General features: G+C 32.8%; 3 protein-coding genes across 3 annotated transcripts; all 3 read right to left on the bottom strand.

The window, feature by feature from the left end:
* Positions 1-6,751: 6,751 nt before the first annotated feature.
* On the bottom strand, positions 6,752-8,011 carry LOC114076426 (probable phospholipid-transporting ATPase 8). Its single transcript, XM_027915428.1, has 2 exons — positions 7,928-8,011; positions 6,752-7,527 (listed from the first exon to the last, which is right to left on the bottom strand). The coding sequence occupies exon 2, from the start codon at positions 7,417-7,419 to the stop codon at positions 6,778-6,780; it is 642 nt and encodes a 213-aa protein (XP_027771229.1). The 5' UTR covers positions 7,420-7,527; positions 7,928-8,011; the 3' UTR covers positions 6,752-6,777.
* Positions 8,012-9,965: 1,954 nt separating this feature from the next.
* LOC107013648 lies at positions 9,966-11,562 on the bottom strand. Its single transcript, XM_015213511.2, has 3 exons — positions 10,603-11,562; positions 10,443-10,473; positions 9,966-10,330 (listed from the first exon to the last, which is right to left on the bottom strand). Exons 1-3 carry the CDS (start codon positions 11,275-11,277, stop codon positions 10,002-10,004), a joined length of 1,035 nt encoding a protein of 344 aa, XP_015068997.2. The 5' UTR covers positions 11,278-11,562; the 3' UTR covers positions 9,966-10,001.
* Positions 11,563-11,659: 97 nt separating this feature from the next.
* On the bottom strand, positions 11,660-15,935 carry LOC107015283 (TPR repeat-containing thioredoxin TDX). The gene is made up of 11 exons (XM_015215503.2): positions 15,732-15,935; positions 15,601-15,634; positions 15,137-15,247; positions 14,968-15,055; positions 14,792-14,872; positions 14,631-14,695; positions 14,368-14,508; positions 14,062-14,178; positions 13,930-13,983; positions 13,234-13,264; positions 11,660-12,207 (listed from the first exon to the last, which is right to left on the bottom strand). Exons 1-11 carry the CDS (start codon positions 15,842-15,844, stop codon positions 11,879-11,881), a joined length of 1,164 nt encoding a protein of 387 aa, XP_015070989.1. The 5' UTR covers positions 15,845-15,935; the 3' UTR covers positions 11,660-11,878.
* Between the last annotated feature and the right edge of the window lie 436 nt (positions 15,936-16,371).

The raw sequence follows: 16,371 nt of genomic DNA, 5'->3' as shown, positions 1-16,371 counted from the left end.
CGAACCGATAAACTTTAAAACATAATCGAACTGATCGATACACAGCCTAAGTGTTAGAATGAGTTTACCAGATTTAATTGATCAGATAAAATTAACGAAATAACTAACTATTTTAGAATTAGTTAAGTTGTGATTGTGGTGTTAATTTTTATCTTACATTGAGATTATTCAAGATAATCTTTTTCAAAATAATTAAACATGAAATAACTTATTTTTCAATTAAACGAGTTTTAAGTTTCAATTCACTATCACATTCGTATGATCTTCAATTTTTATTCCTTTATTTATTTTATTTTGTTTTGCTATTTATAACTAAAAGATTAACCACTCTGTTCTAATTTTATTTTATTTTTATCTAAAAAGGAATGACATTAGTTTTATATCGTCGAATTTTAATAGCTTAATTGGTCCACTGCCTAAATTTTCAAGGTAAAATATTTACTCAGTAATTCCCTCCTTTATTTTTACTTAATAAATACTCTAAATAACAAAAAAAAAAATCTCTCTCTCTCTATATATATAATAATAATAATAATAATAAAAATAATAATTTAATTATAAATTATAAATATTTTTACATTACATCCCCCAAAAAAAAAGAAAGATTGTGTATGCTTCCTTAATAGAAAAACATTTAGAGATCAATAACTTTGTACTAACTAATAATTATTACTTTTACTCTTTTTCTTTTTTTAAATTTAGCATCACCTCTCTAAGCAAGCATGTTCTTCGTCGTCTTTACGGTATGAAAATATATATTTGTCAAAGAAAGGGTACGAAGTTCTTAAAAGGTTTTATGCACTTGAAAAATCCGCAACATGTGATTATCTGACAATTTGAAATAGTAGGTGTTTATTTCTATTTTCACTTTATATGTAGCTACTAAAATGTACGTAAAATCCATAAAATGCACGTAAGACGCACTAGATGCACGTTATCTTGAAACATCGAATTAATACATAATATATTTTGCTGAAACGATTGAACTGGACTGTTTGAAAAGGGATTTGGGTCTGTTTTGTGAGAAGAAATAGGTTGGGTCGATGAATAATCGTAATTGGGATGCTGAATTTGGATTGGGCTAACATTTGGAGTTGAGCTGTTTTGGAAAGAGATTTGGGCCAAATCTTGACTGAAAATTGATCCAATATTGATAAATTTGAATTTGATAAATAACCAAATGGATTGCAAATTTGGCCAAGTGATTAAGAATTTCCCCAAAATTGAAACTAAACTAGTGTATGACACATATTTTTACACTTTTATAAGATAGACTAGGTTAAAAAAAGCTAAAAATATAAACCTTTAATTCAAACTAAGCTAGTTAACAAAATATTTAATTTAAAAAGATTTTCAAATATTTATAAATGATAGAGTAGTAATTAGTAGGTCCCTAATTAGTAACCAATTTCTTTTAAAAAATAATATTTCTTGTCTGAAACAGATTTTTCTTGCCATGTGTTTTATTGATTGTGTCAACGGTCAAGCTGCAGATTGACTTGGGTTTTTTGGATTGTTTTTAGTTTTTCTATTGGTAGTTTATTATGAGGTCCGTTTTAGGATCAGACGTAACGCAACTGTTGAACGTATTAGAAGGGTCATTAGTTTATTTCTTCGTGTACCCTATTCGGTACAAGAAGGAATAGGTTTCACGGATCTGACATGTCGAGTCTGTTTGGGTGAGTTTGAACGGTCCGAATTTGTATTTGTCCTCCCGTGTAGTCATGTATACCATCGTGACTGCATATATAGTTGGTATACATGACTACACGGCCAGCATAGGGCTACTATGCCAAAATAATATGGTATACCTTGTTATGAGGATCACTAGTTTAGTAGTTATGTTTCTACTTATTTTATACTGGAAGGTATGTCATGCTTCCCTCCTGAAGCATATTAGACACATAGTAAATTTGTTCCTTCTCGTACAAAATTCGGTACAAAAAGAAATAAAATTTACAGATGGCATGTGTAATGTCTATTTGAGTGAATTGGAACAGACTAAATACGTACAAGTCCTTTCATACATTCATGTCTATCATCACGACTGCATATATAGTTGGATGACTATATGTAAGTCGTAACACTTAAAACAGACAAAATCTTTCGAAATTTCAAAGAAGGGGTACGAAAATGTCCGCAATATGTGGTTATTTAACAATTTATAATAGTATCATATGTGTTTATTTCTATTTTCACTTTATATATATGTAGCTATAGAGATGTACGTAAGATCATAAAATGTACGTAAGGCGCACTAGATACACGTGCATATATATATCTTAAAACGTTGTATTGATACATTATATATTTATAGTTATTTGATGCGGTGATTCAGTTTTTGCCAATAAGATAAATGGCAGAATCCTCTTAAATAAGTGTTGAACTAATTGTTTTAGATGCATTCATAGGATTAGTAGTTTTAATATTACTAATTATATAATGTACGAGTATTTTCATGCAATCATGTATATGATCATGACTGCATATATAGTTGGATGACTACACATACGATATGTCCTGAATGTCGTCGTGACTATAGTCAGCTAGTGGCTTAGAATTTTTTTCTTTCTATTGTAATAATTAGTTTTTTTGAATTTGTAAAGTTTGACATTAATTTACCGTGTAATAAAAATTAATCTTGTTTAATATATTTGTTTCAGTTATATGAAAATGCACTACCATCAGCCTAATATTGTTAAAGCCTACTCTATTGGGGTCTATTAAAAGGGACAAACTAGATTGTCAATTAGGTAAAAGTCTTTTAAGTTTTAAAAATTAGGTAAAAGTGACAAATAATATATATTAGGTTAAAAGATGTTTTTACAATAGTCCCAAACTTTTAATTTTTATACTTTAGTCTTACAACTGTCGCAGTTGTCGAAACAACTTTTTTAGTCGTTCTACAACTTCAATAGTTGTCCAAGTTAGTGAATGTTTAGCCATTTTGGTTTAGTCCTTTTATTAATATTAAAAATAAAAAATTAAAGAAAAATAAAAGACTTTTTAACGATGTCATTACCGCTAAAGAAATAACTCATTCATGCCATTATTTTTTAACGATGGTTAAAATCAAATTATTTTTGACACGTGATCAATTATAATTCGACCACGTCATCAATTTCTTTAACAAAAAAAAAATCAATTTTTATTCAGAATTTTGTTGTTGTTTTTTTAATTAAAAAAATTAATTCATATTTTTTTTTCCAGAAGGTCCTAGCAGAGAAATGGGTCCAAGACCCCAAAATGGGCCAAATCCATTTATGGCAAACTTTAGTATTATGACAGGTGGGCCAAAAGCCCAACATTATTTGAATTTGGGCAAGGAAGCCCAAGTACAAAGATTTCTCTTCATTTATATATATACTAGACAGGGATGGCCCGTGCCCAATGTTAAAAAAAAATTTGCGTGTCTAATACCACACATAGACATATATACACAGATGGATATGCAAATTAACAAATAAGAGATGCACATCTACGTAGAAGATTGAGCACATTATTAGTAATGATAGTTGTTTTATGGATAATTTAGAACTAATCAATTTGGAAAAGAACATTCTAAAATATATGAATAAATGACACTCTATTAGATCAAAGTTGAAACTTTTAAGCTGTGATAGCTCATTGATTGTGCAATGATAGCAAATGGAGTCAGATGTCTAAAGTACACTAATATTTTTAAAACTTGATTACCAAAGGATGAAAAACTTTTATTGTATCCAGTTGCAGGTCATACCCTATATCTTTGCACACAACATAGAAAAATAAAAAATTCAGAGAGTTCGTTGACAACCTTCCCAGCTCTCGCTTTGGTTGCAAGAGAAAGGAAGGGGCTGATCTGATAATGTGTGCTGGTGTCGATGCTATACTCCTTGCTCTCAGAGCTGAAAAGAGAGTATGAAATAGATGGAAGCAATTGAATTAAAGCAACACATGGCTTGAGGAGTTCATGGTTCAAAGTTTGGTAGCATATCAATTGTTTCTTTATACTTTACTTGGAACAATTGATTTATAAATCTTATTAATCACAAATTTACGATTCACTAATAAAGTCAACTGATTTACAAATCAAAGATAGTATTGTCAGTCTCACTAACTTGAATTTTTAGGGGTGTTTCTAAGAGAAGATACGTCTAACCTCTTATTCAGTCTAAGTTTCCTTTAACACATTCATTTTAGAGTAGGAACAAGTTAAACACCTTGTTGAAAACCATTGAAACAAACTCTTTATAGACCAATGTTGTTGAGGCCTCATCATGTGAAGCAAGTATAAAGTTTGTATTAGCATTCTAAACTATTACTAAACAACTAAAATTTAAATGAGAAAACTACTTAACTAATTTTTCTTTTAATAATGAAGAGCAAGAAATTGATATACTACTTCAACATTTCTGCCGCAACATATTATTATCCATCATTTGTAGACAACATTTCACTCTGGAAATCTATGGAGACACCTTATCACACCAACACATCAGGGCGACAAATATTGAAAATCACACAACATGGACGTGTTGATATAATTTTAATATCATGTTAATAAAATGAATTTCAACATAACTAACATAAAAAACTAAGAGTTGTCTCTGTGTGACCTATATAGGTCACGGGTTTAAGCCGTGGAATTAGCCACTAATGCTTACATTGAGGTAGGGTATCTACATCACAACCCTTGGGATGTGGCCATCCCCTGACCCTGCATGAACGCTGGATGTTTTGTGCACCGGGATGGGCCTTTTTTAACACAAAAAAGAAAAACAATTGGGAAGATATAAACACATAGGATTCAGTATAAAACCAAAACCTAGTGAAACTATCCTCCTCCATCTTGATTATTTTATATTACACACAGCTCGCCCCAAGTAAATTTAACTCCTCCAATTAGCCACAATAGAGGAGGAGAACTATTAACATTGAATTATACTCTTATTCTACTGTCCAGGTAAACTAATAGACAAACAAAACTAAGAAGGTTCCACTATCCTTGACCACATCTTCAAGAAATACGCCAATCGTGATTAAGCAATAGATTACTCACTTCCAAACCAAACAGTCAATGGCTGCATTATACTTTGCTCTCCCTGACGTCACCTGGAAGTTTGTTTTAGCAGTTTGCTTTGGCACTGGAATTTTAATAACTACTCCAAGAGCAAACATTTTTGCACCAAACACACTCTTAACCTGAAAAACAATCAAAGTTAGCAACAGTAAATCATATAAGCACAAATTGATGTTTACAATCAAAATTCATTTAATATCAAACCTTAACATTCACTTCCATACGTGTACGGCCTAATTCTTTGATAGTTGGTAATACACGGAAAGGAAGATTTACTCCTTCAGTGATGTGGTACCTGAAGATAAACAGTTAAACAAAATCAGGCAATATCATACAAAGTATGTTCATGATCTGAACATGTTACCAGTTTCGGGAAAAAAATAAGTAGATATAATCTTAACCTCTTACAAATCAAGGGGCTTACATATTTTGAGCTTAAAAGTCAAGATACAATCTCTATACTCTGGTCATCATCACTTTCCAAGTAAATAACAACATACCCAGGGACCAATATAATCCCACAAAGAGGTATCTGGGAAAGGTAGAATGTACACCAAACTTACCCTTGCCTCAGAGTTGACACTTGCTCCATCACTTCAAAGGTTACACTATTTCAATTTATATTGCACAGAGAAATTCTAGATTTTTTTCCAGTAATTCTTTCGCATTGAGTATCTTGATAGATTTCTCAAGCAGTTCCATTAATACTGCAACTTTTCGACAACTTACTAAGTTAAGAGTTTGGAACACACGTTATGACTTATGAGTGGGAACATGCACAAATTGATTCATCAAGATGCTGGAATATCCAATATAAAATTCTTGAATGCATAAAACATGAGAGAGAGTTCAAAAAGGTCACGAATCAAAAAGGATGAGTTAGATGATCTAAAAGATGAGAAAAGTGATTAAGTCAATTGAGACTCAGGATCCTTCTGATCTGCCTAATTCTTATGATGTTCTCAAACTACACAAGAAACCATAGAGTATTAGGTTCTATCATCACCGCCTAACAGGTTCAAATTGTAGGATGAAGTATATGGCAACACAAATGTCTACTTGGGGGTTTTGACCAACACCCGATTCGCTAAAACTACCTAAAACACACAGCTACTTAAATTAAGCATGTTTTTAATGCCGTAGTAAGGTTTCTCTATTCTCAACAGTTCCAACCAAAGACAATTAAAAAAGGCATCTTTTAATCAATACTTAGATGTTCTACCGCCAATTCTTACCAATAGTGTAGTATTTCTTCTGTTCAGTTCTTTTTGTCACTGCCTTCATTTTTCTCCTCATAGTATGATTATAAAGTTACTCACTTTATGCAATTTAAGGAAAGCAAACAAATGTAATTCATCTAGCAACTAATGGAGCACACAAAAAGGATTCAAAGAAAAAGATTTTATTTAATTACACGTCGTAAACCTATACAACAAGAATTATTCCTCAATTTGCAAACCTTGAAATAAAAATCTCAAACTCCTAACAAATATAGAAACTAAAAGGCCATAAGAAGAGCATCAATAAACATAGTCACGGCAGCACAATATCAATACAAAAATACTTTACACTTTCAAAGAGTGAGGAACCATACATATAATAAATTCAAAGTGATAAAACGGAGAGATGACAAACCTCACATAGCAAGTAGAGTCAGGGGAACGAACAATATAAACACTCCATTGTTGACCCACCCAGGATTGCTATGTACAGACTTAGAGATCAAATAGAATATGTTTCTTTCCATTCCTCGTGAGCCACTTGACAAACTCCATTGAATTACAAGTCAGTGTGCCAGTTTTATCAGAAAGTATTGTGTCAACCTGGCCGAGTTCCTCGGTAAGATTTGAGGTGCGGGCATGTGCTGGTTTATCAGTTTCTTCATAGTACATATTAATATCCTTATTAATGAAGATACTCTGAAGAACTTTAACGATTTCAATTGACACATATAAGGAGATAGGAATCAAGTAGCTATACAACATCACAGCAGTCAGAAAATGGAACATGGCAGCAGCAGGAGCTCTTCTGGGATCAAAGAAAATGTCTGAATTTTCAGGTTGTAGATACCACCTGTTATGTCTGTCATCTAGATCCTTTTCAGTCACAATTCCAAAGTAGATTGATCCAACAAAAGCAATTGCGAATAGAACTGCAAATAAGAAGTAAATGATTCTATCCATCTTCCTCTCAATTTTGCTTCTTTTAGAAGGGGGGTCTGTTGCATTCTGCATGACCTTTGTGTCATGACCAGTAAAGATAACAGCCCCATATATATATTCTGTGTTGCGCAATTTAGAGTCTCTGAGGAGTAATTGCTGGGGAGAAAGAGGATTCTGTTGTTCTTCATATTCCATACTTCCAACAAAAGTATACAAATTAGCATTAGGATCTTCACATTTAACTAAAGCTTTAAAGTCTTTGAAGTTTGCATCTTCATGCAAGGATGAAGTAACCTCCAATGCCTGTTTAAGCTTCAAATTAGTAAAAGAAAACCAAAAGTTACTGCATGTGAAAATACATAGGTTTTTCATACATAAAGAAAAGAAGACAACCAGAAATTTGAAAGAGGAATTCAAAAAACGCCCAAATGGATTAACATTATTGGGATTTTTGTAACATAGAACAAGAATCACATACCCAAATCAAATTTGGGTATCACATACCGAAATCAAATTTAGGTATATTCACCCACCTAAATCAATCTGAATGAGCCAACCAAAAGGATAATCCAACATCAATAACAATTCCAAATGAAAAAATAAGTGAAAATTTTACACACCCAGATCAAATTTAAAACTTGAACATCGATTGAAAGGAAGATGAAGGAAAAAGAAAGCTTAATTGAGACATGTAAAACATTACCTGGAGAAGGCTTGAGAAGGCTGAAGAACAAATCCAAAATCTATAACAAACCTAAATGGAAAAATAAGTAAACATTCACAAACCCTAATCAAATTTGGGACTTGGACTTTGTCAAAAATAAAGATGGCACCAAAACAAAAATACAAAATTGAAAATGAAAGAACCTTACTTGGAGAATGTTGATGCACAGATGGTGGAACATAAATGAAGGAAGGAGATACAGATACAGAGAGAATAGAGTAATGTGTACATTGGTAACGTAGAAGGAAGACACGTAGGGAACTGAGAAGAGAGAACTGATGACACAGGAAGAAGACACGTACTCTTAATAGAGAACTGAAAAGATACAAATACCCTAAAAGCAATGAAGCAAGCATGTTGAAACATGCCTTTTCTAATATAAGAGAAGAGAATACTAGACACATGCGTCCGTGCTAGCACGGATTCAGTATATGTTATTTTTATTCTATTTTATGTGACACGATTAAAATTTAGAGAGTTAATTAAATTATAATATAATTTTAAATACTTTAAGGTATTAATTGTTGTAATTTATAATATTTTATGTAATTTTAAATAATATATGTTATTTTCCTTGTCCCAATACATATGACACAAATAGAATTTCAAAAGTTAATATGTTGTTAATTATCATGTGGAACCACACATGTAAAGCATACATATTGGTTGTCTCTTGTGTTGTTAAGATGGACCAACTAAAATATGAATAAGAAATATATTTACGTATACGAAATGTCAAAAGCCTAAAATCAATAAATAAGCTGAAATTAATCAAAGACCTCTACTAATTAAAACACAAAATTTCAAGGTGATAATCTCGTAAATCAATTAGTAGATGTAGAGGTCTTTAATTATCGAAATAATACTCCCTCCGTCCACTATTTGTCATACTTTCCATTTTTAAAGTCAAATCATGAAAATTTTGACTAACATTTTGCAATATATATTTTCATCATATTGATATGCAAAAAATTGCAATATAATTTTGAGTATCTAATTTTTTTTATTAAAATATCAAATTAATGTAATCTAATTTAACTTTAAAAATTAGTAAAATTGACTTTCGAAAAGCGTAACATAACAAATAAGAGTAAATGGAGGGAGTAATTAATTTATAAAAATAAAAAAGCTGAAATTAAAACAGAAATAAAAAATGATATTAGCAAGGTTTGAACCAGACCTTGGGGTTGAAATACGAAACCTAATCCAATAGGCCAAATAGCTAGGTATGTATAAGCACACAGCTGCAAAATCTTGCCTTCAGTTGTGGGCTTATTGCCACTAGTAGAATTAGAAGTAGATTTACTTTGTTTAAACCTTTTGTTTGGATTGGTTTTATTTAATTAAGTAGATTATATGTAAGTAGTAGAAGTAGATTTACTTTGTTTATTTGTATTGATTAACCTTTTGTTTGGATTGGTTTTATTTAATTGAATTTTCAAAAAGAAAGTCATTTCTCCTTTCTATAGTCAAATTATAATATACTTATATTTTTATTCATTACTTAGTTTTATTTCATTTTGTTTACAACACATGAATGAAATACTTTATAATTTCCTTTTGTTTATTTTCCTTTCAATACAAAATGAACCACAAGTTAGTGGTCATTCTAACGGCCTACTATCTTCTCGAATTATAAATTGAATCATCATCCCCTTTTTATTTTGATTGTTGTCTGTTTAAATTTTTTTAAAAAAAAAAAAATTTAGTAAAGATTGTTTTAAAAAAAAAAAATCAACTAGAAAATATTTTCAGTTGTCAAATAAATCGCCTAATTTTTTTAGTTCTTATAAAATAAAATAAAATATGAAGCCAGCACTAACTTGTTTTGCTAGATTTCATATAAAGTTAAAAGATGATCATATGATGAGAAGGAGTGAATTGAGAAAAAAATGGAGTTGATTTAAAAGAAGAAAAACATATTAAAAAGAAATTGATCGTTATGTTCGTGACCAAAAATTTGAAGGCAGTTTGTAGCGACGAACTTGAAGAAAACGAAATGGCTGAAGAAAATGAGTTTCTACAAAGCAAATGCATTTGATTCACAATCAAGTTAGCCTGCATATTGGGCGATCTTCTTTTCCAGTGAATTCTTATCAGTACTTGCAACTTTGTCAACCTCCTTGCCATTCTTTATGAAAAAGAAAGATGGAACGGAACTTACATTCCATCTAGAAGCCACGTCTCTCGCCTCATCAACATCAGCCTTCAGAAATGCAACTTTTGGATATTTTCTGGGTAGGTTTGTATAAAATGGAGAGATATAACGACAAGGGCCACACCATGTAGCAGTAAAGTAAAGGATAGCTAGACATGATGCTTCTGAAGCAGCATTTAACTTCGTCTCTAGTTCCTTCACTGAATGGATGTCAACAACTTTTCCTGTATACAATAAACAAGTTACTAACAGTGGCTTATGCGGGATTTTGCAGCATAAAACACACTTTTATTCATCATAATATTGTTAATGAATAGTGAATTCGAACCATCATACCATCATTCAAATCAGAAGCAGAGTCAGGATCCTGCATCATATTTTGAAAAAAAGAACAACTCATTAATCTATAAACAGAGTAATAAAGGCCAATTCAATAATCCAGATCTAGAAACAGAGTAATAAAATGTAAAGATCGAAGAATCCCATTATGTCATACATTCTGGATCAGTAAGGACAAAGCCTGTGCCATGGAAGGGAGTGGATTCATCGTGAGGATATTGCCTCTCACCGCGGAGTACTCTTTATTCAATCCGATGAGGAATTGGATCAAGAGTCTATCCTGTTCTACTTTGTTTATAATATCCTTAGCACCAGTGCTAATGCACAAGCTTTCGCACTGACTTGTCAGATTCAAAATGCTCAATTCTTCCCCTAACTTGTTCATCCTTGTGTAGTAGGCAGTGATATCCAAAACTCCTTGTCTGAGATTGTTAATTTCTTTCTGTATTTCATATATTTTTGCTCCATCATCATGATCATACCTATCCTCCAGTACCTTCCAAAGTTCCGCAGAGTCATTGACATATCCCACACTATCCGAGATTTCCTTAGTCATGGAATTCAATATCCATCTTCTTACCATATCATCGCACCTCTTCCATTGACGAATTGCATCTTCTTTTCCACAACTCCCATCAATGAAACCTAATTTGTTTTTCTCTGACAAAGCTTGCATAACTCCTCTCCTCCAGGATTGATACCTTTCTCCGTCAAATTGAACTGGAACCAGCACCGTCCCAGGGCTATCAGAGGGATGTATATAGAGAGAAATGCCTATAACACTAGAAGTATTGGTCTCCTCAGTAGTAAGAGTATCTTCCGCACCCGCCATAGATGTAGCATTCGAATTAGTTATGAAGTTTACTCAAAAATGAATCAAAAACTACGAATCGAACCAGATCCAGAAGTAATTCGTACTGAATTTCACTAATCTCCAAGTAAATTCGATTGCATGTATCACTCGAATACTATACTAAACTTCAGAGCTATGGTGAGAACTCAATCGAAGCCATAGCTGGCAATTGAAAGAGGAACTAACTAAAGGAGAAATTCTGCTGTGAGAAAATGAGAAGGAATATATATATACCTACATAGCTTGTATGCAGCTAAGCCAAATCAGGAAAAATATACTAACTGCTATCGTAACCGACTAACTATAATCAGTTAACTAATAGCATGAGAGTCCGGCAATTAAAATATTTTCAGATGTAATATTAGTTGCCTAATTTTTTTATTTATAAGATCAGCTATTCTGATTCATCAAAAGAAACTACAGAAATCTCCTTGAATCAGATATTTTTACAATAGTCTAATTATAAACCTTGAGAACACTTCTCCACTGAAAGAAAGTTAAAATAAATAAATATGCCTTTTTATTTCAACAAAGCAAAGGCATTTAATTTAATTCACGATACAACAGACTATTTCCAAAGTTAGCCTGCATGCTGGGCGATCTTCTTTTCCAGTGAATTCTTGTCAGCACCTACAACCTTGTCGACCTCCTTGCCATTTTTTATGAAAAAGAAAGCTGGAACACTACTGACGTTCCATCTCGAAGCCACGTCTCTAGCCTCATCGATATCAGCCTTCAAAAATGCAACTTTTGGATATTTTTCGGGTAGGCTTGTATAAAATGGAGAAATAAAACGACATGGTCCACACCATGTTGCAGTGAAGTAAAGGATAGCTAGACGTGATCCTTTTGAAACAGCATTTAACTTCGTCTCTAGTTCGCTCACAGAATGGATACCAACAATTTTTCCTGTATATAATAAACAAGTTAATTTACTTGTCCCTCTTAAATGAAAGCCGCACTACTATTTTGCAGCATAAAACATACTTCTATTCATCATGGTGTTAATCAAAAACCAAATGACAAATAGCACAAGGAAAATGAGAGTAAAACAAGTTTTCTTGAAGAAATCAACATAACAAAGTTCTGGAAAGCAAAGATCAAAATATAACCAAATACTCGAAAGCCTTATCAAAACATCATCTCACAGCCACCAGCAGCCTCCCCCTCATTTTTCATTCCTCATAGCATATACCATCATATAACACACCCTAACCCACACCCCACAACACCCAAATGGTCAACAGTTTTCTCCACTTCCTCCCATTACAATGAGAACTGCCAACCTCTTAATACTTATATGATAAACTATCAGGCAATTACCAGAAGGTACCTAATAAAACCTAGAAAACCAGCTACACCATCACGCTAGGCAATTGGGTGCATGTCGCACAAATATCTACATGAATATCTGCACATCATCTATATTTCTGTAGCAGCGTCTAAGGCTTTAAGCTATCAATTTTTATTATAGCTTCAGGTGGTCATTAACAAGTTCACTGGATAAAATATGATAGTTTTCACAAATTAAAGCTGATAGATAGCAGCAGACTAGCTCAAGGAAGAAGGACGACTATGGCGGTGATGCTAGGTATTTTTCATCAGTTGAGGATTGTACTTATCAGTTTTGAATTTCTTATCACTTAAGCTTACATTGAACGTATAGCCGTAGGTAAAACAAGACCTGGATAATCGCAGGAACATACTGATGGATATGTTAATTATGATAAAACTATCTACTGGCAAAAGAATGATGCCATATTTCCAAAGTCATTATTATAATAACAAATGCTGGGCACTTCAATAACATAAGGATTACTGTCAAGAATGAGCTATCAGTCACGACAGATAAAAAAGGAATCGTAGATACACTCAATTCAACCATCAAATGTCAAATCATAAATGAGTAGTGAATTTGAAAAATGAAGATCATACCATAATTCAAATCAGAAGCAGAGTCAGGATCCTGCATCATATTTTTGAAAAAAGCATAATTGATTATAAGAAGAAATGAATCTATAAACAGAGTAATAAAGGAGCTGCAGAAAGGGAAGAGTCAAAATTTAAATAGCAGGCCAACTCAATAATCCAGGTTTATTCCCTAGTCGTCTTTTGCCACTTGTAAAGATCAAATAAATATCATTGTTAACCGTGTTTAGCAATTTAAGTAAACAAATTTCATACTTTTTGTGAATAATATTAATCCCCATGCCCTACCATAAAGAAAAGAGAGATGAGGTAACGGGTCAAAGTAGGAAAGTGGATCCAACTGAATGCTAGCTGAAACTAGGTAGGAGGATATAACAGAGGCTGCACAAGCCAAACAGAAAAATAAAATGCAAACGAACAAAGTTGAAGACCACAGGCAGAAGTTAATTGAGCTCTTTATTTGCCCAGTCTACACCTTTAGAGTGGGGGACTAAGCAGGGAATTTGGAGCTCGGAAATGAGTAGTTAATAACCAATCAAATGATGTCTTAACAACACCGATGTCAGCTTTAGGTACAAACTAAATTATGAACAGATGCCACTGGTTGAAACTCATGAAAGATCACAAACAGTGAACTTCTTACATCCGGAAATCACACCGGTGTGATAGCAGTTTCACAAAACTATACCCAAGAAAACTTACAGAAGCTTCATGTTTAGATTGCTGTTCTTTCTTTTTACTCTTTTCATTAGCTGCCTGCAGTGCAAATTGATGTCAAGAATAATCTAAACCAGCCAGTCAGTGACTAAATACTTTCAATACACTATAAAACACCTTTGGCTCTGCCTGACGCTGCTGACTGTCACGCTCAATTTTTCTCAACTTCTTCTCTTCTCGCAGCCGTTGATACTTCCGGCAGTGCTCTTCAATTTTGTGAGCATTAGGTTCAACCTGCCATATTTCCAGGCCAAAGAACTTCTATTTTAAAGTTTGAAGACATTTTTTCCTTCTCTTACTCTTAAGTTAAGTAAAAACAACGAAACTGAACTACATGCAGTAGAAAATTTTGTGAACCATTCAGATGGTTCCTGTACATCAGGGAGAAGGCGTAATGGACAAGGAGAAATATGAATATTTAACCTTTTTAAGTATCTCAGCAATCTCTTCATCAAAATCTATCATGGATGCCACACGAAGATCGCTAGCTGCCTCTTTCCATAAGCCCAACATTGCTCGAGCCATACCCCTCACTTTGTATCCTTTTGCTGAGTCAGGGTTGACCTTTAATGAAATGATGCAAGTATCATTAGTCTTAGGACTCAAAAATACAGTCAAAAACATAAATGAACCTAAAATTTCTTTCTAGCTTATGTAAGCATAGCTGGAAATTACTTCTGAAATACCTTTAAAGCAGCATCAGCATCACGGATCGCGGCATTGGGCTTTTTCAGCTTAATGAAGACATTAGCTGCATAGACATTGGTATTCGTCAAAAGACCACATGAAGGACATGATACAAAGCCAAAAAACAAACATTAAGATGGTAAATAGGCCAGATACAAACCTCTTGTTGCGTATAATATTGCAGAAGTTGGATTCAACAAAATAGCTTCAGTTAAATGATTTATGGCTTCATCAAGCTTGCCTGCCAGAAATGTACGGTTGTCATAAGGTGTAACTTCCCCAATCAATATTGTAAAAAGGGATCTTCATTACACAGTTAAGTAAAGATTAGCTTGCCTTCAGATATTGCATCCAGTGCTTTCGCTTTTGATATTTGAGCAGCATCTCGATTTTCATCTGTTACTTCAGTAGTAGAATCTCCCATCTGCAATTATACAACAAAGAAAAACTCATTAAATACAAAAGAACGCCAAAGCTGCATCCACCTAACCCCTCCATGACATACCTGTTGTGGAGGATCATTGTCAGGTTCCACAATATCATTGTTATCCAACTCGACATCAGACTCTACAATGTCTTCATCCAGTTCATCATGATGCTCCTCTCCACCTTGTTCCTGCAAACTCATTCATCGGTGAACAACATTTCCCCATTTCACACAGAACGTCAAGTTTGTAAATCTTTCATTTGGCTAATACGATCACCATTTCTCAAAATACCAAATATCATGAAGTATAACGGACCCTACCAATTTCCTTCTTACAAAATAAAAACTTATCTCCATCCCCACATTGATCAACTAATCACAAAATTCATTTGCACACATCAAACTAAATCACAATTTTAACTCTTTGGCAATATCAAAATTAGGTTTCTTTTTTCTGTTCAAAGCAGAAAACAGCAACAAAACATTCAGCAATCACTAAAATAAAAAATTGCAGAAAGGGCGAATTGCTAGCGAAAGCTTACAGATTTAACCGACGGAGGAAGCTGAGCACCCAAGCTGTAATCAATTCATTCAACAATGAAAAACAATTAATCAATTTGTCGGTTCGATCAAGGAAAACCTAAAAGGGTTATGAAAAAAAAATAATGAGTACCTTTCGAGAAAGGTCTTGAAAAAGGTTAGCGAAGGATTCTGTAAAATTGAAGGATTCTCTTTGCAAAGCTCCACAAAATGCTTTAGGTCTTCAAGCTTCTCAGTATCCATCATCGTCCTCACCAGTCTACTCTCTTTCTCTCTGTGTCTCAGTTTTAGTCAATTTCCACTACTTTGTCCCAGGATTTTTTCTTTTTTTCTTAATGCTTAAAAAATACATTAATATTTATGTATCTACAAATAATTTTTGTCTTTTTCTACTTTTAATTTAATTATTTATTTATCAATAATATGATTTAAAAGTTTGGCTGAAAACAAAACTTTATGAACAAATTAAAATTTATCATGCCTCTTAAATAAAAACGCAATATTTGAAAACCACAAAAAATACATAGTACAAGTTAACTACAATAATAACACTTCTTAAGTGAGATATGGGCTCTAATGATAAAAATGTACATAAAAGTTATTAGAAAAATTATTTTCAAAAACTCCTATCAGTTAAATAAAGATATTTTAAAATTTTTATTTTGTACGCACATGAATAGTGTGAGAATTGTCTTTATTTGACTAACGAAGTTCTTGTGACATGAAAATTGAAGATTTTGGGAATACAAATTTTACATCAAACATAGAATAAA

The sequence above is a fragment of the Solanum pennellii genome, chromosome 3 (assembly GCF_001406875.1).
Source record: "Solanum pennellii chromosome 3, SPENNV200".
NCBI classification, from domain to species: Eukaryota; Viridiplantae; Streptophyta; class Magnoliopsida; order Solanales; family Solanaceae; genus Solanum; species Solanum pennellii.
Note: the sequence above shows the minus strand (reverse complement) of the source record. Positions and strands in the feature narration are given on the sequence as shown.

Excerpts from the sequence above, each read along its gene's own strand:
- LOC107013648 (XM_015213511.2), bottom strand. The coding sequence starts at position 11,277 with ATGGCGGGTGCGGAAGATACTCTTACTACTGAGGAGACCAATACTTCT. Across the intron at positions 10,474-10,602 it reads TGTCCTTACTGATCCAGAAT|GATCCTGACTCTGCTTCTGA; the intron begins GTATGACATAAT and ends AATATGATGCAG. Across the intron at positions 10,331-10,442 it reads TGCTTCTGATTTGAATGATG|GAAAAGTTGTTGACATCCAT; the intron begins GTATGATGGTTC and ends TATTGTATACAG.
- LOC107015283 (XM_015215503.2), bottom strand. The coding sequence starts at position 15,844 with ATGATGGATACTGAGAAGCTTGAAGACCTAAAGCATTTTGTGGAGCTT. Across the intron at positions 15,635-15,731 it reads TTCAAGACCTTTCTCGAAAG|CTTGGGTGCTCAGCTTCCTC; the intron begins GTACTCATTATT and ends AATTGATTACAG. Across the intron at positions 14,509-14,630 it reads ATGCTGATGCTGCTTTAAAG|GTCAACCCTGACTCAGCAAA; the intron begins GTATTTCAGAAG and ends ATTTCATTAAAG.
- LOC114076426 (XM_027915428.1), bottom strand. The coding sequence starts at position 7,419 with ATGGAATATGAAGAACAACAGAATCCTCTTTCTCCCCAGCAATTACTC.